The sequence below is a fragment of the Cyclopterus lumpus genome, chromosome 3 (assembly GCF_009769545.1).
Source record: "Cyclopterus lumpus isolate fCycLum1 chromosome 3, fCycLum1.pri, whole genome shotgun sequence".
NCBI classification, from domain to species: Eukaryota; Metazoa; Chordata; class Actinopteri; order Perciformes; family Cyclopteridae; genus Cyclopterus; species Cyclopterus lumpus.
Window position 1 is genome coordinate 2,175,067 of NC_046968.1, and position 27,638 is coordinate 2,202,704.

Below are 27,638 nucleotides of genomic sequence, written 5' to 3' on the forward strand. Positions count from 1 at the left end.
CTCACACACTGGACATTAAGGTCTTCTTAAAGAGACAGACACACACCCTCTGCTCTACAACACTAGTGCCCATAGAAACACACATGAAACTCACACACTGGACATTAAGGTCTTCTTAAAGACACAGACACACACGCAAAATTAGTGCCCATAGAAACACACATGACACTCACACACTGGACATTAAGGTCTTCTTAAAGAGACAGACACACACCCTCTGCTCTACAACACTAGTGCCCATAGAAACACACATGAAACTCACACACTGGACATTAAGGTCTTCTTAAAGAGACAGACACACATGCTCTGCTCTACAAAACTAGTGCCCATAGAAACACATGTGCAGGCTTAATGAAGACAGCATCACAGCATCATTTATGCTTTTAGTTGAAACTAACATGGACTAGGGGGCGACTGTGGCTCATTGGTGAGCAGGGTCGTCCTTCAATCAGAGGATCGGTGGTTCGATCCCCTGCTGATGTGCAGGTGGAACCTTAGCCCCATCAGTGTGTGAATGGTGTCATGTAGTGTTAAAGCAATTTGAGTGGTCAGAAGACTAGAACAGTGCTATACAAGTACAGGTCCATTTACAAGATTGTCTGGTTAAAGCTCAGCTAAAAACGTGAAACAAACACAAAGCCAGATGGCATGGGGACATTTTCAACACCGAGACTGGTTCATTAATCAATATACTAATGACTTTTCTTACTCACAGACCCATGGCAGTCCAAAATTCCCAAACTTCATTTACTTGATTACATGTAAACAGTGTGAATTGACATATGTGGGTGAAACCGGCAACACCATTTCAATTAGATTGACCTGACACGACTCGGCTCTGGCACCATGACAAATCAGTTATCAAGCTCCTCTTTTATGGAACCAGCTTCCACTTTCAGTCCTGGAGGCAGACACAGTCACCTCATTTAAGAATAGACTTAAGACTTTCCTCTTTAATAGTGCTTATAGTTAGGGCTGAATCAGGTTTGCCCTGGTCCAGCCCCTTGATATGCTGCTATAGGCTTATAGGCTGCTGGGGGATGTTTTAGGATACACTGAGCACCTATCTCCTCTTCTCTCTCTCCTTATGGATGAATTTATATCCCTCCATTGCACCTTATTAACTCTGCTTCCTCCCCGGAGTCTTTGTGACTTCACATCTCATAGGGTCCATTGGACCTGGCTGTGTCTGAAGCCGGTCCTGGCTCCTGCCTCCTTGCCCCTGCTTCATGCACTTCACTTTTTTCCCTGTGAAAGGGTTTTTTCTGGGGGTGTGGGGAGTTTTTCCTGATCCGATGTGAGGTCCTGGGACAGGGATGTCTTATGTGTACAGATTGTAAAGGGCTGATGGTTTAACATAAAATCAAAATTAAATTGTTCTGCATACCAAATCCCTCGATGGACTGGCGGCCTGTCCAGGGTGTCCCCTGCCTTCGCCCTATGTCAGCTGGGATAGGCTCCAGCGCCCCCGCGACCCTAATGAGGATAAGCGGTATTGAAAATGGATGGATGGATGGATGGATGCATACCAAATCTTTCAAAGACCCTTATACAACAAAAGCCAGCTCTCTGATTTTGTCTTTGTGAGCTAAACCTAGAGCGAGATTAGCCCCTACATTCAACATTCTTGTTTGTCTATTTCTGCTTTGTGGAGGACTAAGATGGAGGCATTTTATACTGATAAGGCTTTGTTGCAATCCCTACGAAAACTTTGCACTAACTTGAATTGAAATGTCTTATACCACTCTGAAGGAATTTATACGAGGGAAAGAGCATCATTAGGAAAAATATCAACAGAGTATGGCAACAACAGTAACACCAGAAGATGAGGGGGAGACTTTATTCAAAATAAAGTGGGTAGTGTGAGATAGAGTGGAGGAAAGACAGGAGAAGAAGTTCAAATATCAAGATTACGAATTGGACACAGCAATCTACGCAGCACACGCCACATGATGGGGAAGCATCCAACCAGTCTCCAGGAACTGGACCACATGCCATCGCCACCTGTTTTAGACCGTTCAGAAAGGCTGGAGGAAATGGAAAGACTAGGGATGAGAGGAAGAGAGCTGAATAATATACTGAAGTGGGGCTCTAATCTGGGAGGAAGGTGCTTTACAAGTTTCCTGTGTGCAACAGGACTGATGGGGAATGTTTAGTAGTTAGGAGCATAGAAACTGACACCAGAAGATGGCAGTAATGCAACAAAAAGGATGCAAGCTGCCAACATCCAAGAAGAACATCCTTTCTCTGAAAGGTTCACACAAAATATGTCATGTTCATAATACAGGTAATACCACATTACTCATTTATTGCTTTTTTTATATAAATATATATTTCACACATCTACACAATATCTATTTTTGTTGTACACTTTATTATTTCAAATCGCCTTTATATTAATTGAATTTTAGTCAAACACTTCATTAAGTTATGTTGCTGCTCTGAAGGTATTCAATTGTATACATTCAGCTGGTGTCTCTTTCCCCCCTGTAAAATTGCTCATGCATTTCACGTGACTTCTTGTACATGGATACTGTTTGTGTATTGCTCACATTGCTATTTGGAGTCTCTTTGGTCTTCATGCTTTTTATTTGAATTGTGTACACTTTAAAGTAGTGTGCAACTTCCTCTGATCGTGTACTTGTTCTCCTGCAACGCTGCTCTCTTACTCCCCTCTGGAAACCAAGAGGATCATCTCATCTTCTAAGAAATAAAACACAAACCACATCAGGAGCTCGTGGGACGTTAAGACATTGTGTCTGATGCTCTCTGTGGACTGTACCACGTCACACTTTTACCCAGGAAACTGTCACGTGCACCTTCACTAGAACACTAAATACCAAAGATTGCTCTCAAGGTTTAGTTCTGTTAGTAATACAACTGTGCACGCAGCAATGTAAGTTAATCTTATAGCAAATGGCACATGTCACGTTGCCTCTTACCCCCCCCGTACAGCCTTTGATTGGTAACGGTTCAGGAGAGACTGCCATTTTACACCGTGACTGCTAGCTGAATCTCTAGTGACAGACCACAAGTTATTTACCCATGTAGCGGCCAGCTTGTTTCCAACAGTGCGGCATGACTGACGCGGTGTCGTGAGCCAACAGACACACACGACACGTCGTCTCAAGCCGCGTCAAAGTTAAAGTGGCGTAAACAAGCGGGTGAGTCGGTCATTTGAAGTTACGAGCCGCTGTTTGTAGCTAGCTGCCGTTACCGTAACAGCCCGTCTCTCTCTCTCTCTCTCTCTCTCTCCCCCCCTCGCGTGCTCGTGCTCGTCGGCCTGCTCGTGGAGCTAGCAGTACGGTAGTGGCGTCCCGGCCGTCATGCACAGACTACTTTTTGGGGCTGAGCGAAACTTTTAGGACGTGAATGTGCTTCTGAAAGGACGTTTTGATACGAGTTGACGTGCGTCGCACAGGTGGCGTTAAGCTGTGACGTAACTCGCGGTATGTATGTTTGTCAGCAACTGTGCGGGGCGTTGCTACACGCTCTCTATATTTCTATATTTCTATATACGAAAAGAGGTAACTCATGGCACTGAACGCGGAAGTTTCCACTGTCACTGCTACCACAGTTCGGGTTGGTCAAAAGGTGTTGCGGCCAACGTTTGAAGAGAAGTACAGTGACGCGTGTATTTAAATGAAACATGTCCGTGATCTGACGACAATGAGCTCTCCGACGTCCCTGAGATGGACACATCTTGTGTCTGACCGCACAGCAGCAGCGAGGACTCAAAAGTCAAATACAAGTTGTCTTGATTTTTAAAATGCTGCACTAGTGTGAACATGTATCTGTGTCCACACTAGTGCCTCCAGATGGTCTTGAACAGATGCCACTGTCCACAGAGAAGCCCCGAACAATATGATAACACTGGTAAACAATGCATCACTGACCACATCTAGCAATGGGTCACTGCCCAAAGCTTTATTTGATTGTCACAACGTTGTCTGACCACAGCTGAGTGCCAGCCCATCACACAGCCTCCTCTGGCTCTGTGTGGTCACTCATACGTTTGTGTTGAACACAGCAAACATCCATCGTAGTTTCTATTGTGAGACCACTGTACGTGTCATGAAGTCATTCATCACGAGCAATTTCATCGTGAAACAAAGCTGCTTCTTGTTAACCAGCAGTCATCCCCAGGTGGCTGTGCTGTGGTGATCACAATCATTATTCTATCATTCAGACATCATCTGTCAAAATCCACATTGGTTCCGTTTAATAACTCTGCTGTGTATTCGGCGATATTGACATTTGAAATGAACGGTCAAAGACTTCACTCACTGGGCTGACTTGCATCATTGTTTAGGAAAAGCTCCGTTTACCCATTACACACTGAACCAAGTTAAGTTACATCAGAGAATTACAGAACAATAATGAATCACCTTTGTTCCCCTTTAATGTTTGTATTGGCCATGGGCAGGTGTTTGTCTTTTGGGGTGGCCTCACTAAGACACTTGGTGGACTGGGTATGAGACTACTGTGTAGAGTAGAGTTTAAAGCAACTGACACTTCAGCCCTAAATGTATTGACCTCTTCATTTGTCTTGGCAGAGAGCAGGCTCTCCCTTTTCATCACAGTTTTTACCTTGTTGCTGATGTTTTACACGTTGGTTGTCTGTCAGTCAGCTGTGATAAAAACAATTTACCATAGAATATAGCCAACTCCAAATGTCCCAACCAATTTTAAAAGGGTATGATATTTTGGACAGTGGAGGGGCTCATTGTGTGTGGATACCTCTGCTCTAATACACTTTAGTACTAATACACTGGTAGACCCTGAACAGCAGTGTATACCACATATAAGGGAGACCATCATGGTTTGGCCCTGCTGCTCTTAGACATGGTGATAATATGGTGGCTCAGAGTTATCTCCTGCTGTGTGCTGGCCATTTACACATATGTGGTTATGGCTTGACGTGTCATTGTGCAGATAAAGTGTGCTCTACTGAGCCAATGAAACCTACCATACTCTTACACTGACAGCATATAATGTGTTTTGGGTTATTTCCAGAGTTATACTTTCTGGGAAAAGTCTTAGGCAAATGGCTCCATCCATTACATTCATGTGCTTGAGGGAACCACGGAGTGACTGACCAAACCGATTCCACTGTCATATGTTTCCCTGAAGGACAGAAGTCTACATATTGCGGGGGTTAGAACAGATCTGTCCTCATTTAACAATGCGAAAGATTGATCATTGAGGTTGATACGGTGGGAGAGTTAACGAGCCTTGATATGCTCCACCAGTTTTACATTTTATTACACTCTTAAAAATGTAAATGTGGTTCATGTTTATTTACTGTTTGATTGCTTGAAGGTGAACAAACAGGTTTTGATGTTGAACCAATTTTTAGTAACTGTTGTTTAGTCCTTTTAAACACCATATACTTCAACTGTTTGCTGTGATATTGATGGAGATTGTTCAGTCCGTCCAGCTTAACCACTTGCTCACATGCTCTCTCCAGGAGATAACCACACTGACCCACCATATTATCACCCTGTTTGCACGTAGTTGTTGTTTGGTTCTAGTTTTATTATTTCCCCTTCATTAGACACTAGACTAGTCAAGTCTGGCATGCACTGTAACCATTTGGCCAACAGGTTGCTCCCGATGGCCCGTTACTGTATCATAGCTTGTTAAGCAGGTGTATTGATAAAGTATTAGCTGTTTAGTCGCAGCGGTGTTGTTGCACTTATAGTAATGAGCCTAGTTGTTCTAGTTATCTTCACCTGGTTCACTTCGCTGTTGACACCACAGACACTGCTCTTATCATTTATCAGCAACATTGTTATGGAGCATCAGAGAAAAAGAAAAAGGAAATCTCATGGACATCAAGACACAGAAATGAGTAACAGATAAACCCTGCCACAAGGACATCATGTAATCACTCTTCTGATCAGGCGTTACATTTCCACAAACGTCACCGCCTCCGCTTAAGTGCAGGCTAGATCTGATTTATCATAAACCCATTCAAACCAGCAGTCTGATGTGCTAGTGAGCCATAAGGATTGTATAAGATAACTCTAAATTGTGCTTAATATTTCATTGAAGACTTACAGAACAGAGTGTCAATAATGTTCAATGATTTAATTATTGCTGCCGTTGCCATGGGGGCCACATGCCTTCTCAACTCGCCTTCACCACCTGCCGCACAGATAGTGTTCGTTTTCAAGAGGTTCCATGGCATTCAAATGCAGAAAGACGACGCGTTTTCTTTTTGAGGAAATAATTGGAGAGTAACGTAAAAGTGTCACTACACCGGCTCCTGACTAGTTCAAAGATGTCCACCTGTCTAAGCAGGAGGAAGGCAGGGAAAGGCATAGTCATGACCTGCATAGCGTAGGACCAGGTCTAAGCCCTGTTGGGCCAACCAGCCCCTGGTCTTTGTGGCTACAAGGTTTTTTATTTGTCATTGTATGACAGAGTTGAGAGATTGTAGTCCCAATTTGCTACATAAGGAAAAGAAAACAAACCTATATTATATATGGAGGTTGAAGTTATGACACAACCACCTGTCTGTGTTCCACTTCAGCTGGGTTACTGGTGTGTTGTGTGTTGCATGTATAAATATTTGTTGTGTATTCATTAGTAATTGTTCTATGTGTCTCGCTCTTCGTTGTGTTTTCTGTGTCTGTGTGTTACTTGTAGTAGTGCACAGCCCTGGATGGATAGCCTGGACCCTGAAACCCTGTATGTCTCTCCAGAGCAGACTGGGCAGACCACCCTACCGCTCTGCACCTCGGAGGTCTCCAACTTGGCCCTAGTGGGGTAAGAAGTTCTGATGACGGCAGGGGGTTATAGAACATGTGTCCAACACCCAGTGCCCACTGCCCACGCCATGCAGCCATGAATCTGTCAATCAATCAGTCCAAACATAAGCAAAATAATGTATACCTACATTACAGTGGGCTTAACCACAGTGGTAAGTACAAATGTATGTGACTTTAATGGTATTTATACATAATGAGAACTGTCTCCATGTTTTCAAACGCATCATGAGGACCTAGACTCTATAAACAACTACTTATCTACATTTAAGAATTAGTTTGTTATAGAGTGGTCGAACGGACCACTACCCCGTTGAAAACAACGAATGACAAGATTTGTTTTAATCCATAATAAAATTGAATTGTGTGTTTTTATAAAGAAAATCGTACTATAAATGACTATAATAAATTTAAAAAAAGGATAACATTTAGAATCTTTGATGGTTAACAGACTTCAGAGCAGGTGAAAGGATTTTTGCAACGGTTGCAAAAACAAAAAAATAGTCTGGATCCTTGTAGACCAGCTGCTTTAAGATCCCTCAAACAACTATGGGATCTGTATCTGCCAATATGGATCATCAGTGATCGACAATTAGTATCACTGGCAAATAATGTTGTGCAGTTATATTTTCTCCCTCCTTTCTTTTGTGCTGATCTGATCTGATCTGTTGTCAACGCTGTGTCTTTAATGTCCATTTGCTGTCTCTCTGCCTGAACTGTAACAGCTGCTGAGTAGCTAGATATGATGGAGGGCAAGCACGCGTTCACCAACTGCATGTTGGGCTTTCTCATATGTCTGTTATCATGTCAGTGTCGTCATATGACGTCTCCAACTCCCATCCCACTCCTGCCTACTACTTGTGTTTGTGGCATTATAAACAGGCTTTGCTCAGATGACTGAGTGCTGTCATGCTGCAACAATGAATAGGCAAATAAGCAATCGGCAGTAAATGGTTACGTTGAGTTCAGCCAACAACTACCTGAAGGCAGCTTTGTGTTCCACACATCGGTGGACTTTATCGCTTTGCATAGGTGTGAATGTGTGCACAAAGACCTTGGCAGTGGCTCACTTCTGTTTTTACACACACAAATCACACACAAACTAGTGCAGCCTTTAGGACAACAGGGTAAACACAGCCCCCCTCGGGCCGGAACCTAATTGTTAGCCCCTGGAGTGGCTAGTCCAGGGATTAGCTACTGGCTGCTGAGTACTATTCACTCCCTCTTTCATTCCCTCTGCCCACTGGGCCTTATCACCATCAATCTGACACCATGTTTATCTGACGCTGCAGCCAGATCTGCTGGCCTAGGAGAAATGTTCACAAAGGCCATGAATCATCAGCACTTTGATTGTGGGACCCCGAATGGCCATTACTTTCTCTGGCCTCAGTGATCCCAGCAGCCCTCCATGATCCCCATGCAGTGGTTAGTCCCAGAACCTGGAAAGCCAACCTGAAGGCCTGTCTGTCTGTCATTTATGCTCTTCTTCTATCTCAAACGAAGGCCACATTTTGTTTGTTGTGTTTGTGTTCCAGTGGACGGGGTCTCCACGTGCGTCGGTTTGTTGTCTTTGTGCACTGTCGGCTGCTGTACACCCTCCACCAGGAACGTACCCACAAGTGTATGATCTGGAGTCTACCACCACCCGTTGATCACTGTGTCAGTTACGCTTCGTTGTCGTGCGAGTTCAAAGAAGAAGAAACAAGAAAAACAAAACAGATTTGCCATCATGGCTTCTTTTAAGTTGGATTTTCTCCCTGAGATGATGGTGGACCATTGCTCTTTGAATTCTAGTCCTGTGTAAGTAACTCACTTTGGACATTTGTTCTGTTCCTAAGGTTGTTCTGTCTCCTTGAATGCACTGGTCTGTTTTACGGTCTTCATTGAGATGGAGTATATGATTAGTGATAACTATGAGCAGCTGTGTTGTAGTGTGTCAGGATGATAATATGTCATTTCCATCCACACAGCACTAGTGTACTAAAAGGGGTTGTGGTAGCTTCCTATATGCCTTTTCTTTAAGGTTGGGTATTGTTTCAGACGGAGTCTAATTCAAATTCAGGTAGTAATCATTTGCTGTACTTAAGGGAACCTGTCCCTGATTCTTTGAATATTATCTGTGAAAGAAACGGAGACGTGACATTCTGTGCTTCATAGGCTGCTCTAACGAACTCAAATGACCAATACATGCCTCTCCCCTTTCAGTCACAATAACCACATTATCAGTATTTTTCTTTCTCTAAACCGAGTTGATTAGATTTCTGAAAGCAGCAGTTGTCATCCCTGGCGTAGGGTCACAGTTAATTCAAGGTGTTTGATCACAGTTGTTTGGATGAGACTTTGACTAGTGCCCTGGAACAGCTCAATATCAGGCCTGTGTTTGTTTGTGTACATGTGTTTGGTACAAACTTCATTAGTTTTGAGTATCGTTGTACTGGTATCTCATAAGTACACTTTGGAACACGAGCTACATCTTAAATGCATGAAATGTCCCATCACATTTAAACTAGAGCCAAAGCGCAAATGGGGTTTTAAGGCAGATACTAATATATAAGTTTGAAATTAAATCGGATGGAGATATACGTCAGCCGATATTCATATTTTAACAGAAACATCACCAGTATTGTTAAGTAGGACATTGTGGACATGGCTGGGAATTAATGAAATGCATGGAATGGCGTTATGTAATTAGGATACAAATAAAAAATAACTATTACATTGCAATTACAGAAGAAGAAGAAGACGTAATAGATGGATAGATGGATAGATGGATAGATACTTTATTCATCCCCAGGGGGAAATGTCTTTGCAGCAGCAGCAAACAAGGTTACAATATATACAATACAATAAAATAAAATAGCAGAGCAGGACATTTTAGATTTAAGAAAATTAAATAATAAAGATAATAAAATGTAATATGAAGTGAAAGTGGTGCGAGGGTTATTGATGATTCAGTTTGAGGAGGATCTGGCCAGAGGTGATTTATTATACAGTCTAATAGCAGTTGGCAGGAATGTTCTTTGTGACAGCGGAGCTGAAGCAGTCTGTTGGAGTATAATCAGATTACAGAGATATATGGATAACAGGATTACAATTTAAAAACAGAGTGATATGCTATGCAGATGCGCACACATTTCAACACACCACACACAAACCGCAGATCAACGAGGACACTGTCAGCTAGAGGTGGACGGTGTGGCCCACGTCAGTGAACATTTTTATATGTAAAGCAGAAGGATTGTTCTTTCTGCCGAGAGGCATCCCAGTGGGAACAGACGGTTTGTAGGAAAACGAGCATAACGAGTGTGTGAATCATGATTATTGATATGTTACAGAAACTGGATGCTAAGACCATCTTCTACATTCTCTTCCACTCATCACACACTAAGATGATCCAGACCATATACACAGTAACTCTCAAAAAAACACAAAATTCAAAGATTACAGAATTATTTGGAATCAGCTGTTTTTGCTTAGAGCATTGCAATGAACAATGTAACTGTTAAAAGCTAGTGTAAATGTTGAAAGGCTTACAAATAACAATGTTGTTTCTTAAACTATATAAGATATCAAAAAGCTGAACTGAAGTTTAAAAATATAAAAATGTTGTAGTCTGGGGAGCTAAGTAGGATATCACTCAGACTTAACATTCATGTTATTGACTTCCATTACTTATAAAAATCTATAATTTATCCATTTCGCTCCCTTTTTTCTTCTGTGCTTATTCGATCTGTGATCCGATCCGTGAGTTTTATGATGCATTGCACCACTTTATTCAAAAGGGAGGCGATGATCGCTATACAGAGCCATGTTTTGATTGGTAGCCGAGGATATGCATCTTCTTCTTCCTCTCTTTTCTTAGATAATATAGTGGCCCACCAATACATTGTGCATCCCTTAATCCAGATAGAGTGGACAACATGTGTTAACTGTGCAGGTTGAACAGTTGAAGGCGGAAGTCAATTGGCATACCAGTGTTCAGCCAATTACCCACTAACATCAGGTCTGTGGTGGGAGAGTTTACCATCTGCATTCATTCCAGGGACGGTTGACTGCAATAGTCACAGGTATTTATCGGCTTCAGCTCCAGTTGGCGGTGATGATAACACGTTGTAGCGTCACGGGTTGTCCCTAGGGCAGGCTAGGGTGGGGCAGTGCACGGGAGGCTGGAAAAGAGACACACTCAGACGTTTGTAAAGTAAAAAGGTGGGTTTATTGTTCCAGCACCGGCACCTCAGAGGGCTCCATTAAATCAAAACAATCAAAAAGGTCCATCCATAAACTCAAAGCGTCCTGGAGGAGAAAAGGGTTCCTTTAACCAAACCAAACAAAAACACTATATCTCAAAGTTCCAGATCCTCTTCGTAGTAACGGTTTTACTTTCCTGCTCCACAGAGGCGTCCACCCTCCCAGCCCTGCCTCAATTAGGTGGCTTAAGCACCGGCAGCTGGGTGAGTGGTGAGGCAGTCTGGGAGATGTAGTGCCGCCCACGGCGGCCATTTTGTGGTGTGGGCGCTGATCCTGCGTGGGGATGTAGCGCCCCTCCACTACCTGTCCCCTGGTGATGCCACAACGTGGACCTGCTCATTTGCATCCCCTTCCTGGCGCTTTCTTTCATCTCAGCGACAAATTGTGTCCGTCTGCCTCCAAAGCAGCGCTCACACATAGTTAGGTGTGTGAAAAGAAGTACTACTGTTTACTAGCTCTATTGTGGAGCGTGTTCGGGACGTTAACATAGAAGAAGAAACAAACCGTAACCTACTCCCAATGGGAAAAGACTCTGTGCCCATTCTGTGTTTGAAAAGACGCCCTGCTGGGAGGTGGTACCTGGCATGCTACAAGTCTGTGACATCATTGAGAAAGAAAATGTGGACGGTTGTGCTTACTGGCATAAGAACTGCAGAAGCCTTGCATATTATTATTCTCTACATTTGACTGTTTTTATGTCTTAATAAATATTGTGTAGTGAGTGTCTGTACAAAGAATATAACTCTAGATGTAGATCTAATTTTTTGTATTAGTGTATGTATCCCAAGAGAAACTTTACTTTAGTATCCTTATATGATAGAATATGAATAATCCGTAGTAAAATGTGTGATTATTGTTGTATAACCTTTAGAATCCACATCATAAATACTGAAAATAAAACTTTCTCCCCCTACTTTCCCTTTCATTTCTCCTGTACATGTTGTTTGTAGCCTCCATCTAATGCACTGGTATTTGTCTTTGTAGTGGGAAGAAGATGAATGGGTCTCTGGACCACCCGGACCAACCAGATGTTGATGCCATTAAGATGTTTGTGGGACAGATTCCGCGGTCCTGGTCCGAGGAGCAGCTTCGTGAGCTGTTTGAGCCTTATGGAGCAGTCTATGAGATAAATGTCCTCCGAGACCGCAGTCAGAATCCACCACAGAGCAAAGGTCAGTCGACTAGTGAGATGATTATGTGGGCACACTCAGAAGCATTTACTTTGAATCTGTAAGATTTACCAGTGTGGTATAAAATGTAACTGGGTTTTTGCCTCCATCTTGGTGGCAGCAGCTACTGTGGACAGCGTCCACTTGGACTCATGGATGAACTGATTAGAGTTTAGTGTTCAAAGGTCAAGGTCACTGTGACCTCGCAAAACACGTTTATGGCCATAACTATGCTAATTCTAAAGATTTCACGGAGGTTGTCTAATAAGCTAAAGTGATAGCATTCTGAACATACAGGTGCATTTTAAAAATGTTTAAAATACATTTTGTAGTTACAATACTAACAGTACTGTTACTATTGTCATATACTGTACCAATTACTTTTCCAAAACGTTGGCTTTTTTCTTTTCTTTTTTAAGAACCCCTCCATTTAACACCAATATACAAACTTTTTTGGGCTGATGTTTTTATGTGATGAGGGCTTTGAGGACAGGGAAAAACACATTTTGTATCAAATTATTCTTTTTAATTTATTTTAATTTATAGTTTGCATTGATGGGGACCTTGTACTGGTCTGGTGGTAGTGCTGCCAAACTGTTGTGGGACCAGCCTACTTCTAACAGATGTATGAGTTTTACAGACCACATTAAGGAGTCAGGTGTGTGACACAGCTGTCTTTTTCAACCCTCACCAGGCTGCTGTTTTATAACGTACTATACTCGCAAATCTGCATTGGAAGCCCAGAATGCGCTGCACAACATGAAGATTCTGCCAGGGGTAGGTGACGGACTCCTTAATCTGGCCTTCCAGTGCATGCTGGTTCATATGGAGGCCTGGGACTTCTTGGGGCTATGATGACACCACACATTCAAGTAGTTTCCGTCTGTGGCTCAGAGGTGGAGTGGGTCGTCTTAACCTAAGAGGCTGGCCCTTATCTGAGCTTACATATTCTACTGTGGGCCTGACCCTCGGGCATGGAGCTCAAGACTTTTAGACCCTCTTTACACCTTGCATTAAAATCCATCTCATCTCCAGGAATGTATTTAGATATCACTGAACCTAATTACGTTTACACCTGGTATTGATATATGTGTCCACTTGTTTTAAATGGCTGAGAGGAAGCCTCGGGAGGCTGCATTACTCACAGGCTTGCGGATGCAAATGCAAGTTAATTGAACATACATTTACCATCATCTGGCAAACAGACAAACAAGCTACGTCTACCAATGTTCTCTAATGCTGGAGAACTTGATGTTTAAGGAGGGGTTGTTTTGTCATTTTTAAATGTACAATTAATAATCTTGTGGTATGAGACAAATGTGGTATGAGACAAAATAACATGTTTTTTTTAACAAAGGTCTATTTAAACAGGTGATATGAAAAAGGTATTTGATTTCATGCATGCAGAAGGGTAAAACAAATATATACATTCAATTCAGTTTATTTTGTAACTATTTCTTTCTCATTTGGTCATGTATACACAAATCACAAAATATTAGTAAATCCCTCTGTATCCATTAATTAATATCAAGACTGATCTGACCCTATACTTTACACTCAACATTCACCCAGTGAATGGCAGAGACTGCCATGTAAATCTGAATGCTCTTTCCTTTTGGCTTGAGTATCTTCCCCTTTTGACACTTTCACATGCGGATTGGAGGAGCCGGCCCATTCTACCACTGAGCCACAGTCCTGCTAACATTGCTGAAATCCAAATTCGGCATCATGAGTACTAATGTGTTATTTCTTTCCTTGTTCAGATGCACCATCCAATCCAGATGAAGCCAGCTGACAGTGAGAAAAACAATGGTAAGGATGTTTCTAGCATTTTCATCTGTGTTCTCTGTCCTTTTGATACCAGCAAACAACTGTGTTATTCAAATTCTAATGACTGGCCTAAAATAGCCTATTGCTTTAAATTTGTCAAATGATATACTTTGTTCAAAGTAATTAGATGATGAATTGACACCATTAAGTACAACTACAACTGTAAATATCAAGTGTGCGCTGTGCTAATGCCAACCTGCGACATATGACTATAGATTTGTGGAACAGTTACCTAGTTAGTTAGGTAGGTAGATTAACACTGTCCTGTTGTGTGTGTGTGTGTGTGTGTGTGTGTGTGTGTGACATCTCAGGTTCTCTGCATCCTTACGTAGACCTCAATTCCTGGTTCAATCAATGATGGGGTAGTTTACAGCAGGCTTTGTTTTCCAAGGATTCAATGACGCAACATCCATTTCATGACATTTGGTTTCCTCTCTTTTTCTCTTAGTTTTTCTCACCCACTCTACAACTTTAAACTCTAAACTCTAAAGAGCTGCATTATCCAAATTAACCACGGCAGTGTGGACAGGACTTTAACAATATCAATGCTGTTGAGAAAACAAAATGAGTCTCACAGAAGGAGAAGTGGGGATTTAGTCCCCCATCACTTCCGTTTGAATCCCATTACTGTAGGGAAGGATCTTTTAATGGCTATTTGGAACATCATTACATTACATGTCATTTAGTTGACGCTTTTATCCAAACGACTTACAATAAGTGCATTCAACCATCAGAGTACAAACTCGGAACAACAAGAATCAAGAAAGTATAATTTATTCAAGAAAGCCAAACTACAAAGTGCTATATATGTTTTTTAATTTTTAATTTAAGATATAGTTGTAAAATATACATTTTTAGTTTGCCGCGCAAGATGTAGAGACTTTGGGGAGCTCGTTCCACCAATGAGGAGCCAGGACAGCAAACAATTGTGATTTTGTTGAGTGAATAGCTCGAAGTGAAGGAGCTACGAGCCGATTGGTAGATGCCAAGCGGAGTGAGCGGGCTGGGGTGTACGGTTAGACCATGTCCTGGGTGTGAGGTTAGACCATGTCCTGGGTGTGAGGTTAGACCATGTCCTGGGTGTGAGGTTATACCATGTCCTGGGTGTGAGGTTAGACCATGTCCTGGTGTGAGGTTAGACCATGTCCTGGGTGTGAGGTTAGACCATGTCCTGGGTGTGAGGTTAGACCATGTCCTGGGTGTGAGGTTATACCATGTCCTGGTGTGAGGTTAGACCATGTCCTGGGTGTGAGGTTAGACCATGTCCTGGGTGTGAGGCTAGACCATGTCCTGGGTGTGAGGTTAGACCATGTCCTGGGTGTGAGGTTAGACCATGTCCTGGGTTTGAGGTTAGACCATGTCCTGGGTGTGAGGTTAGACCATGTCCTGGGTGTGAGGTTAGACCATGTCCTGGGTGTGAGGCTAGACCATGTCCTGGGTGTGAGGTTAGACCATGTCCTGGGTGTGAGGTTAGACCATGTCCTGGGTTTGAGGTTAGACCATGTCCTGGGTGTGAGGTTAGACCATGTCCTGGGTGTGAGGTTAGACCATGTCCTGGGTGTGAGGTTAGACCATGTCCTGGGTGTGAGGTTAGACCATGTCCTGGGTGTGAGGTTAGACCATGTCCTGGATGTGAGGTTAGACCATGTCCTGGATGTGAGGTTAGACCATGTCCTGGGTGTGAGGTTAGACCATGTCCTGGGTGTGAGGTTAGACCATGTCCTGGATGTGAGGTTAGACCATGTCCTGGGTGTGAGGCTAGACCATGTCCTGGGTGTGAGGTTAGACCATGTCCTGGGTGTGAGGTTAGACCATGTCCTGGGTGTGAGGTTAGACCATGTCCTGGATGTGAGGTTAGACCATGTCCTGGATGTGAGGTTAGACCATGTCCTGGGTGTGAGGTTAGACCATGTCCTGGGTGTGAGGTTAGACCATGTCCTGGGTGTGAGGTTAGACCATGTCCTGGATGTAGACAGGACCCGATCGGTTCGCAGCACGGTACGCAAGCACCAATGTTGTGAAGCGGATGCTGCAGCCACCGGTAACCAGGACAACAAGATGTTGTCCCAAACTCAACTCGTGTCACTTTGATGACAAGAGTTGCCAAAGAGCCACACTCACAAATCCGTGCATGTTGAATGTTCCCTTAAAGCATGTACATGACCCAGAGCAGGTGTGTTTGATGTAGTGTTGTGTTGTGTTGAATACAGCAGTGGAGGACAGGAAGCTGTTCATTGGAATGATCTCCAAGAAGTGTAACGAGAATGACATCCGAATGATGTTCTCACCATACGGACAGATAGAGGAGTGCCGGATCCTTCGAGGCCCTGATGGACTCAGTCGTGGTAATCGAAATATTCTGTTCTCACACACACAGAGTTGTTGCAGCATCACAAGGACAGCATACAGATAGAGAAAGGAAAATAAATACATATGATGGAATATTAAACTAAAATAAGAATAGAAAGAAAAAGAAAACCAAGAGTATTTGGAGACCACAATTCCACGGTACAGTGGTGTTGTGAAAGAGACAGTTGTGATGGTGCTAATAGCTGCACGGTGTTAACCGACTACACCAGATTGAAGTGGCTGTACGTGATATTAAAAACATGTGTCACTTGACAATAACATGTCAAAGTTAGAGTTAGCTAATGAACTTTGTGGAGCTTTGAGATATTTCCATCAGCATTTGGCTGAGAGCCAAAAGGGAATATTGGACTTACCATGTGCACCATAAAAACTATATATAATCAACACATACATGTTCATGTATTATTATAGATTAAACTACCAAGTTTGAAATAAAGTAAGTAAAATGAGCATAATGAAAATAATATAATATAATTATAATGTAATATTTATTATTCTGAAATAGAACAATCTACTTGTGGTAGCCTCCTTTAAGTATACATGGATGCTAATACGTGTGTAGTTTTTGAATGCAGGACTTGTAACAGACTGTAGTATTGATACTCTTACTAAACTAAACACCCCTCGGCTCACTCGTCCCTTCCAAGAACTCCAGGGCCCTTCAAGTAGGGATCGCGTCTTAAGTATTGTATTACTACTCGGAGCTACTCTCCTCAATACTCTGTTGTTCCTCATGTCTAGGTAATTGCTTTTAAAAACATGGATATCATTTTTAAAAACAAATAAATTAAGAACAGGATTAGAGTGTGTTCATATTCTAAATATTGTTGCTAATGCAGAACAGTAATGTTTACAACAGCAAAGTGACTACATAAAGTCATACACATCTAAGCGGAATCGCATCTAAAGGCACTAAAGTTCTCACATTTCTGAGTGATGTTCATGAAGAAGGCGGATCGGTCAGTCTCAGTCCAGTCCTCTGCTGATGGACTGCCTGGTAGAGAAGGAGGAGCTACTTGACAAGAACAAACTAAGCTACGGATTAAACTACAGACAGGCGGCTTTAGTTAGTTTGAGCTTGTTTGTTGAACGGCGTGCTGTGCTGGTGTAAACTTAGCATAGCAGCGAGAGACTGCGGACAGATCGGAAGGAACTAGGTCTCGCTTTTGTTTACATGCTCATGCCTGTTGACAGGTGTATTGATAAAGCATTGACTTTTTACTTACAAAGGTTGTATTGCACTTAAAGTAACGGGCATAGTTGTTATCAACTAGTAATCTTCACTTTACATGTTAACCAGTAACATGTTGCGCATGGCATGCCATCAAAGTCTTTCTACAAAGCAATGAAACACTCAATATCCTCGCTGGCTTTGCCCCTCGGGACCAGAACGTACTGGATGAATAATGATGACATTGTAGAACACAGCTAACTTGTCACAAAAACAGGACAAATAAAAGCGCTACTTCCTGTCACAGGTGCCAACCACTTATTAGTTGAATACTGCACCAGTGTTTGCTTCAAATTAAAATACAATTTCATGTTTCTGTCTTTGTTGGATACTGTTTCGCAGTCATCTGCTGGCAATCCCTAATTGTGTCGGGATATTTAGGATATGTCTTTGATCATCACTTTTGTATCTCAATATGAACGAATGCACACAGAGGGATTCACAAATGTTATATATCGATGACTCTTCACAAAAATATTATTCAATGCTCACCAATCCCACGAGCACACCACCACAAGGATGTATCTTCGATTGGGTTAGAGGAGGGAGGAAAACCATCGTTTGTCTCATAGTGCTGCCTCTCTCAACTGTGACTGGAACTAAAGGGACATGTACAGTCTGACAAACACAAATATCACCTGGCAAACAAATAAATAGCAGCACTAACGTTAGCCAACATTCGCTAACACTGCGTACAAACAGTCCCAAAAAAATGAGACAAATAATCAGACTATAAACTAGATATAAGTATATCAACAGTATGGGTATCGGGCCGATACTGCACTTATGAACTAATACTCGCAAAACTACATCGATACATTTCTTATATTATTATTTTCTTACAACTGCACCCGATGGTTAGTTGAGCCTAATGTCCACAGACAATATGTGGATTTTACATTTCACATTACATACCATACTTTGTGTGTGCATTGAAAAATATTTTTCAGGAGAGAGTCATTTAATGTATAAATTACCGAATACATTTGTGAATCTTCATTAATACTGAGACTGATCTGAGTCCATACTTTTGATATGTTTACATGTTGGAGCAGGAAAGTCAACAATGCTGCTCATCCTATACGTGTCCTCTTTTATCTGTGGTGGTTTCTCTCTATGGCTCTAAACTGATTGTCTGACGTCCAGTCAATTCTCAGATGCATGTTGGCCTCAGAGTTCTGCTTCCCAGTTGTGGGGTCTTGGGTATGGGCCAGGTTTGTTTCAACACGCGTTAGAGCTCAGAGGCAGGACAGAAAAACACAACAATAACAAAGAAAAGTACACAGTAAACAGCCCCAGGCTAATACAGGAACACGCGCGGTTAAAACAACTATTGCATTGTGTTTTTCTCTTTTAGGTTGTGCATTTGTGACATTCACAGCTCGACAAATGGCCCAGTCAGCCATCAAATCCATGCACCAGTCCCAAACCATGGAGGTGAACTTCTCATTTACACTTAAAACAATATGTGATGTTGTCAAATAGTGACCCTGATTTAAAGATTGGTGTGTTCTAGTGTCTGCTGTTACACAGACAACTAGTTTAAAGCAGCAGAGCTTTTTATTATTTAATTTGCTCCTCAGTTTAAAGTGAATGACATGTTTATTATTATTTCTATCAGTACACCGAGCTGTCGCTGTAATAAACGTTTACTGTCCGTGTTCAGGGCTGTTCCTCGCCGATTGTGGTGAAGTTTGCAGACACTCAGAAGGACAAGGAGCAGAAGCGTATGGCCCAACAGCTGCAGCAGCAGATGCAGCAGCTCAGTGCTGCTTCCATGTGGGGGAATCTCACTGGGCTGAACAGCCTGGGGCCGCAGTATCTAGCAGTGAGTGTCTGAAGGGCCTGCGTGTGTTCTGCAACATGACATGCCTGCTACTCTGTCACTTCCACTTTAGCATGCTGTGTCTCACATCTCCTGGCTTTAGCTCTACTTACAGTTGCTGCAGCAGTCGGCCTCAACAGGGAATGCACTGAGCAACCTGCACCCTGTTTCAGGTACGCACAGGCACACACACACTCACACATACACACATTTTAACAGGCATTACACCATGACATATCATGCAGTCATTTATGTTTAAGATTTGAATTTGTGTATCTGTATTGTTGGCTGAAAAATAATCAAACCTATAGCTTTTAAGTTTGTAAAAGGTTCATGTCATCCCTCTGGATGTCCAGCCTTAAATCTGTACTGCCAGCCGACTTCAGGGGAGAACACATGTACCTTTTTTTATTATACAATAGTGGTCAGAGGACGAGGTGGGTGTAGTCTTGACCTTAACCGTGTGTATGTCTGTCAGGTCTTAATGCCATGCAGAACCTGGCTGCTTTAGCAGCGGCAGCAACTGCCACACAGGCCACGCCCACAGGCTCCAGCGCCATGACAACATCTAGTAGCCCACTCAGTGCACTAACAAGCTCAGGTAAAAGAAAATACAACTACAGTACTGTTTCATAGCCAAGCTACATGCAGGAGGGCTTAGTGGTATGGTGACATCCTTGTGAGTCAGTCTCTCATGGTTAAACACTGTTATATATAACTATATAATGTACATTTTGATATAACCATATATTAACTATATAATATATAAACAAACTATTGAAAAGGCTGCCAGGTATCGGAAACCATTTCTTATCAAACATTCATTCTTCAAAGTTGTCCTATTCCTATTTGAAGACTTCTTTGTCTTGTGCTTTTGGTCCAGTTGAGTATTTCACAACATTAACCCTAAATGTTCCCCGAGCAGGCTCCTCCCCCAACTCCAGCAGCAACTCCTCAGTGAACCCCATGGCTTCTTTGGGGGCCCTGCAGTCTCTGGCTGCGAGTGCTGGAGCTGGCCTCAACATGGGCTCCCTGGCAGGTACTAACCTTCAGCCGGAACTCTACATCTCCACTGATTAGATTACTGTTAGGCAGTACATTTGGTGTATGTCTTTGTCGTAAAGATGTTCAAAGCAGACAAGGTTGTCTTTGAAATCTAATGTAGTGTGTTGATGTTAGCTGCCTGTAACTGCCATTGGGCAATACCAACCAACCACACCGAGCCATACGGCGTTCAACATCAGTGTGAGTGATACGATCTTACCGTTCCACTCATGTAACTGATGCAGGCATGGCAGCACTGAATGGCAGCCTTGGCTCCGGAGGCCTGTCCAATGGATCAGGAAACACCATGGAGGCACTGAGCCAGGCCTACTCGGGCATCCAGCAGTATGCTGCTGCTGCCCTCCCCAGCCTGTACAACCAGAGCCTGCTGTCTCAGCAGAGCGTCTCAGCCGCAGGCAGCCAAAAGGAAGGTGGGTTCTGTGGGCTGAGATCAGAACAAAGGAGATGACATGGGAACGGTTCAGATGAAATGGTGTTAAAGGGCTGAAAGGAGAGCAGCAGGAGGAGCTGGGGGTATTTACTATATAGAGCAAGTGTTCCTTTCTTCAGTCACATTTTAGAATCAAATTGACCAAACACTACATCCCAAGTTTCCCTCACTTGTGTCCTTTGTTTGTGCCTTTTTATATAAGGAACTATGCGAGGAGAGAGGAAACAAGGAAATGTGTTATTAGAGAAGTAAGACGTCCTTTCCTCTGAAGCGTCACCTTTAACAATAATGATGGTCACAGCTGGATAATTACGTCATAATTTAACTGTAGCCCTGCACATGAAAAACAACCTGATTTCTGTCCTGCTTCAAGGCACAGGAATCATTTCTGCTGCAAGAATGCATTTATGTTATTTATGCATTATTTGCGTTTGTATTTATGAATATTCTGATTTTAAGTCATTATTTAATAACCCAGAATATGGTGATGATGTATTTCAAACGCTTGAAATTATTTATTAGGCTGTATGTTAAGGGCAACATTTAAATGATGTAATTCATATTAAATGCTCAGGAATTATCAGCCTCACACGACTGAATAGAAATCAAGGTAATTGATATAAAAAGGAATCGTGGCTGACAGACAGGCAGTCTCTCCTGCTCTCCTTTGAGCCATAATAAAGTGAATGGGAGAAGAAAGGGGATGAGCTGGGTGGAGAGTTTGTGTGTCTTGACCTTCTGCTAAGAATTGTGTCTTGTTTTAAATCTGCTGCGTCAGCGAGCAACAGTCGCAGCACCGGTAAGACGTTAGCACCTTCTCTTTGACACGAGGTCTGATGCACAGTTTACACTTCAAAACAAACTCCAGTCCATAACTGAAGGCTTGTATTAGCCCTTCTATATACTATACTATGTATATGTCTTATGAGACACTACAGCGCCCCACAGGGGTCATTTGGTGGGAACAATCTGAATGTTGAGATTCACATATGCAGACCGCGCAGGCTTTGACTGTAAATACATATATGATCTGTATTGGGAAATTCTATTGGCTGCCAATCACTCCAGATTATTATGCCTCCAGATTATTGTTTGGCCGGGGCCTGAGGTCTGTCTGTCCGGTTTTGTGAACGCTATGTTTCAGGAACATCTCGAGGGAATTGCTTCAACTTTGGCGCAGACGTCCACTTGTACTCAAGGTCGATCTGATTAGAGGGTTAACTGATGCTCGCTGGAGGTAATGAATACAATGCAGAGGAGGAACATTAAACTGAGAGCCTCCTTCTCTGCTGTCAATCATCTGATTGATGGTTATTTGAATATTTGGAATTATTAGAATGTAACAACATTCAAAACTCTTCTACCACCCAGCTCGCTTGCTCTCTGTCTTTTTCTTTTTTTTAATTAGTCGGGAAGCCAACAGCAAAGCCTAATTTTACTTATCAAACATTAAAAAAAAATTGACAGACACTTGCAAACCTGGTGAAAAATGAATATACATAAATTGGTTAAAAAAAACAGAAGATCACATTTGTTGTGAAGAGATACAGAGGTGTCAGCACGTTTGTAATGTAAACAGTTACAGTAGTCAGGATGGGGTAGGTGAGAAGTATGATTTGAAACCATAAAAGGTGAGACGGTCATTATTTATTATACAAAGACACCTGGTAAAGTAATCAAAGTATTAGTAAAGTGATTATTGTAGTTCATGTGTTATCCATTGGTTACATCAGACGACTGACACTTAAATATTGACACTATCCTGTAACACGTCAACATAACTGAAGGTAGAATTTATACATTTATTACACTTATGTAGACAATCTGCTCGGTAACTAAAATATTAGCAGCCACTATTAGGACTGTCCATGTTTTACAGAGTAAAACAGATATTTATTCCCCTTTAATCTTCAGTCCATGATTGACATATTTATTCAGTAAAATATTTGTCAGATTACAGATGTTTGATACCCTTTCAAATACGGTAGAGAATATTGTATAATTCATATTGTCTATAAAGTTTGACTGAATTATTACATTATATCACGTTATCATAGTTAGGCAGTTATTTCTTTTTGCCCTTCTACATACAATATTTGTATATAACTTTGTTTATTTAGCTTTTTGTCTCTTTTTGGCAAAGAATTCCACTCAAAATATGAGTGTAGGGAGGTGGAGAAAGAATGATAGATTAATACTAGATTATTCACGCAATATTATAATAAGTGTATGATTGGTGGCGGGGCCTCTGCAGATACAGACAACACACTCTCCTCGTGGACCATGAGTGTTGATTTAGGGGGTCTATATGTGGTTTTACAGGAAATTCCTGCATATTATACCTTTTTAATATCGCGGTTATCGTCAAAAGAGGTTAATTGTGACGGACCCGGATGGTTTATCAATCTGCATGCATGGATCAAACACAGACTTCCACATCACTTTTTAACTTCTTAGAAATACATGAATTTATTCAAATGTGACTGTTTAATCTTTGTTGTTTGATTGATTGGTAAAACAGATGAATTGATTGGCAGGTCCAGAAGGTGCCAACCTGTTCATTTACCACCTGCCCCAGGAGTTTGGAGACCAGGACCTGCTCCAAATGTTTATGCCCTTTGGGAATGTCATCTCTGCTAAAGTCTTCATTGACAAACAGACAAACCTCAGCAAGTGTTTTGGTGAGTTCAAGCGAGCCGTTTTATGATCAATTAAAAATGTTAAATTGTTAGTGGCCAACAATATCACAGCTAACAACTAGACAAAGTGCTTTCTTTTTGTTTCCCCTGACAATGGTCCCGGGTTGAGACCGGACTGAAAAGGCTGTACTTTGTATTTTATTACTCTTCATTTCAGTAACGCGTACTGTATTAGGATCATCTAAAGCTAGGATACATTGTTACAACAAGGTATGTGGATCGTGTCAGAGCACACATGACCTCTCTCTGACCCATAGTATATTCAAAGACATGACTCACTCCACATTAAACTGCTCAGGGCTACACAACATCACCTCCTTCACAGAAACAATGAGGGCAAAACCACATCAGTCATTTTTTTAACCACATATTATCCGGTCTAACTCAGCTATAAACACACAAACACAGAATCCATCAGCGCGTCCTTCCCTAACGAGCCTGTTTGTAGCCGTGACCAACAACCTTATCTTCACTTTTAGCAGTGTTGGACGAGCTACTCGGAACATGTAGTGAGCTAAGTTACCGGTTACTATTCATTAAATAAAGCTGTACTTAGGGCATAAAAACAGTTGTTGGGCCTGGCCAGGGTTCCTGATGGCGGCCCATCTATGGAATTATAGGGGGAAGCACTGGACTTAAAACATCTTTGCAATTCAACAACTTGCTCAGTAGTTGTTGGGAGGACTGCAGAGCATCTGACCTCTTAATGTGGAGATGCGTTTTAAGTTGTCTTCTGTTGCATTTCTCCCCCAGGCTTTGTGAGCTATGACAACCCCGTGTCATCACAGGCAGCCATCCAGTCAATGAATGGGTTCCAAATCGGTATGAAGAGGCTGAAGGTGCAGCTGAAGCGCTCAAAGAATGACAGCAAGCCTTACTGAAGGTGCTGAGGCAGACTTGGTTAGGCAGGGTGGTGTTATGGTAAGTTGAGTATGAATAACCCAGACCGGTCCACTCAGAAACCTATCTATGCATTACAGGGTGATGTCTGCTGTGCCTCTTCTGGTCATTACACCGTTTCCAGGCAACAATTCACATGAAGCTACGTGCAAGAGTGTTCAGGCTGGACTGGGTTCTTCCCGTGTTATGTTGTGGTTCATGCACTTTGTTTTCCTTTTGAAACGATGAGAGAAACAGGTGTATTTTCATTTTAAGTTGAAATGTTATCAGTTTGCTGTGTACTGTGTGCTGTGTACATAATACACAAATGAGTTGATTGTTAGTAGATGTTGCACATTTACAGTCAGGTCAGATAGGTGCCAAATCGATCTGTTTCTACTTCCTGTTCCCCTCCCCCCCTTCCACCCAGACGCAGCATAGCGCTCCTGAAATAAGGCAGCAGATAGAGCCACGTTTGGTTAGTAAACCGGAATTATGAACAGGTTTTCTTTTATGTTATCACAAAGTCGGTGGGTTTCCCTTACATTTGTAGTCAATACTTGTATTATCCTTTGAAACCGGTATTGTATGTGATATGTACAGAAATGAGTTGTCGGGTTCAAAGTACGGCACAGAAGTTTCCATCATTCATGAGGAGGAGCCCCACTTCAACACACACATGCCATCCATACGTGTGTGTACACTGTGTGTGTTGTGCAGGCAGAGTCTAGATCAGTGGTGACGTGAGATTAAACATCTGCTTCCTGTTCTGTGGGATTTCCACTAAACTGTTAACTATTCTCTTCTGAGCACCGGGGTCTGACAGGTCATATTCATGCACGCTTATGGAAAATGGGTTTGCATATAGCTGAAGGTGCTTGACACTACATGCTAACATTCACTTATTGAAAGACATTAATTCACTGTGGCAGAGGGCGCCAAACAAGGTGCCGAGCTGCGCATGAGGATCTACTCCAAATGATAATTCCCATGTGGCCTCTGGTGGATGGCGCCACATGTGCATGTGTGTTGTATTCAGACATGGATATCATACCTTTGTCAAGTAGTCGGCTCATTGCATTTGATCAGTTTTTCTTTATCGCGGTAAAACTGATGCCGTTGAAATTGCATGTAAATATAGACTTTTCTCGAGGACGGAACACAACATGTTTTAGTGGCGCTCCTCCTGTGCTGTTGCACTCTGAGTGACAGGTCAGAGGTCGGGTCATCCCCATCCCTCAGTTACTGTCCTACTAGCTAGCAGCTAGCTGATTTAAAGGGGGCTACACCACTGTGTCTCTCACTGAATCTCTTCTGTGATTGGATCATTCATATAAATGTCAAATTGCTCAAGGCAACCTGTTAGTTGCTAAGACTGGCAAGACATGTTTTGTTTTTGTTTTAAGTAGGAACTGAGACAGTTGTTGATATATATTTAAACTATTATGCCTTTTCTATTTTTATATAGGTTTTATACTTCCCCTGTGTGTTGGGGAACTATTTATTGCCTTAATTATTTATCTGAATTGAAATGATTTTGAAAGACAAATGTAAAGTCCAACAATTCCATTTGATCTCCTGGTGTGTGTGTGTGTGTGTGTGTGTGTGTGTGTGTTTTGTTTAGTTTCCTTTGTGTGACGTGTACTTTGTGTCATTGTGGCATGGACTGTGTGTGTAGGATCCATCAGTGCTGCTACAGACTTCATAGAACCCCCTCTCTGTCATACATGCCTTCATCCAAATAAAACATTAATTTTCCAAAAACAGAAAGCATAATTTATTGTAAAAGTGATTAGCTAGTATCTAACCGTACTATAACTAGTTTTGAAAGTCATGTTTTGTGTACTTTGTCCCATTTACTCACTATTATGTCAGCACTGCAACTTGTTTGGTATATTGTATATACTATATATAGTATACCAAAGCATGAATATGTATCAGGGACTTTGTAGTCACAGCTGATCCAGATGTTGTCATTTAAGTCTCTCTCTCTCTCTCTCTCGTTTCAAAGTGACCTCCAGTCTGTATTACAGTCGCTCTCCATATTTGATTGACAGTGTATAGGTGTCATGCTGGCCTGTAGCAGCTGCTCCAGACCTGCATGTTGTCACTGGTTCTGTGCACTCTTTTTATTTCAGCTGTCCTGTGTTGTGATCATTCTTGGTTTCTTTTCCTATCTGTGTTCCTTTGTGGTTTAACCTCAGTTTGTCTCCCTGTTGTTTGTCTTTTCGTTTGTTCTAGATCTCTTCCTGTTTGCCCTAGCATGTTGATGTGGCATCACAGTTCATCGTCCAGTCCTTGTCTTCTGCGCTTCTCTGATGCTCCCAATTTCACCATTGACTTTGCATTAGTTACCAGGAGGTTTTGTTTAGTTGTTTCCCATAATTCCTCTGTGCTTGCAGCAGGGGCACTAGAGAGACTGCCCTTGGACATGTTTGAATGTTACATTCAAATTATTACAAGAGAAGAGAGAACCTATTTTTTTCTAGAACTTGCGTTTTTATCTTGTGTGTGTGTGTGTGTGTGTGTATCATCCGTAGCCTGTTGACCACTACAAGCTGCTGCTGTGCTCTTTGTTTTTACATAACTGCACTGAGATTCTTGGCAAAATGGCATTTTATTTGTGTTAAGTTAAATGATGAATAAATTGGTGCCACATTTTTTTGCACAATCAGTATTTGATTGGACTTGCTTTACTGGTCTGACTGGTTGTAGGAGCACAGGTTGGTTGGTGTGGCAGCGTGTGCACAAAGCCTTTTCTAAAGAAGTGGAAGTGTGCTAACAGACCAATATCACACACAAGTGATTATCATCCAGAGACCTCCAGACCCACACTGGCCTCTGTCTCCCTGACCAGTGGGCCAACCGTGTGACTTCGACTGAGAGTGTTTACCCATCATCTCATCCTGCTTGAATTTGCGGTCATACTTCCTTTTACAAGTCCCATCGTTTACCAACGTTTTTAGGACTGAAATGTACATTTTCTTTTTTTCCCCGTGGGTTCCCCGTGGGTTCTCCAGCTTCTGGTCACAGCCCAAGACAGACAGCTTATGGAAGACCTTTTTAAATGACACTTTTTTTTTTTAGCTAGTTACAAGCTGAAGCCACCCTGCTAGAAG

The 27,638-nt window shown here is 42.2% G+C and overlaps 1 protein-coding gene across 13 annotated transcripts; it reads left to right on the forward strand.

The window, feature by feature from the left end:
• The first annotated feature begins 2,796 nt into the window (after positions 1-2,796).
• Positions 2,797-27,193, forward strand: celf1 (cugbp, Elav-like family member 1). Of its 13 annotated transcripts, none has more exons than XM_034558765.1 (15): positions 2,797-2,896; positions 6,655-6,774; positions 12,006-12,193; positions 12,885-12,967; positions 13,954-14,002; positions 16,231-16,365; positions 18,979-19,058; positions 19,288-19,449; positions 19,550-19,619; positions 19,925-20,047; positions 20,372-20,485; positions 20,736-20,921; positions 23,479-23,622; positions 24,394-24,523; positions 24,621-27,193. In XM_034558765.1, the coding sequence occupies exons 2-14, from the start codon at positions 6,671-6,673 to the stop codon at positions 24,519-24,521; spliced, it is 1,566 nt and encodes a 521-aa protein (XP_034414656.1). In that variant the 5' UTR covers positions 2,797-2,896; positions 6,655-6,670; the 3' UTR covers positions 24,522-24,523; positions 24,621-27,193. The 13 variants fall into 13 exon arrangements, with proteins under 13 accessions (XP_034414656.1, XP_034414621.1, XP_034414611.1 ...); XM_034558720.1 differs by lacking the exon at positions 2,797-2,896 and adding exons at positions 2,903-3,164; positions 3,300-3,449 and having other exon boundaries at positions 24,394-27,193; XM_034558739.1 differs by lacking the exon at positions 2,797-2,896 and adding exons at positions 2,903-3,164; positions 3,300-3,449 and having other exon boundaries at positions 6,658-6,774; positions 24,394-27,193.
• The last annotated feature ends 445 nt before the right edge of the window (positions 27,194-27,638 follow it).

Coding starts and splice junctions, on each gene's coding strand:
- celf1 (XM_034558730.1), top strand. CDS start 6,671: ATGGATAGCCTGGACCCTGAAACCCTGTATGTCTCTCCAGAGCAGACT. Junction 12,194..12,884: donor GAATCCACCACAGAGCAAAG/GTCAGTCGACTA, acceptor AACCCTCACCAG/GCTGCTGTTTTATAACGTAC. Junction 12,968..13,953: donor ACATGAAGATTCTGCCAGGG/GTAGGTGACGGA, acceptor TTCCTTGTTCAG/ATGCACCATCCAATCCAGAT.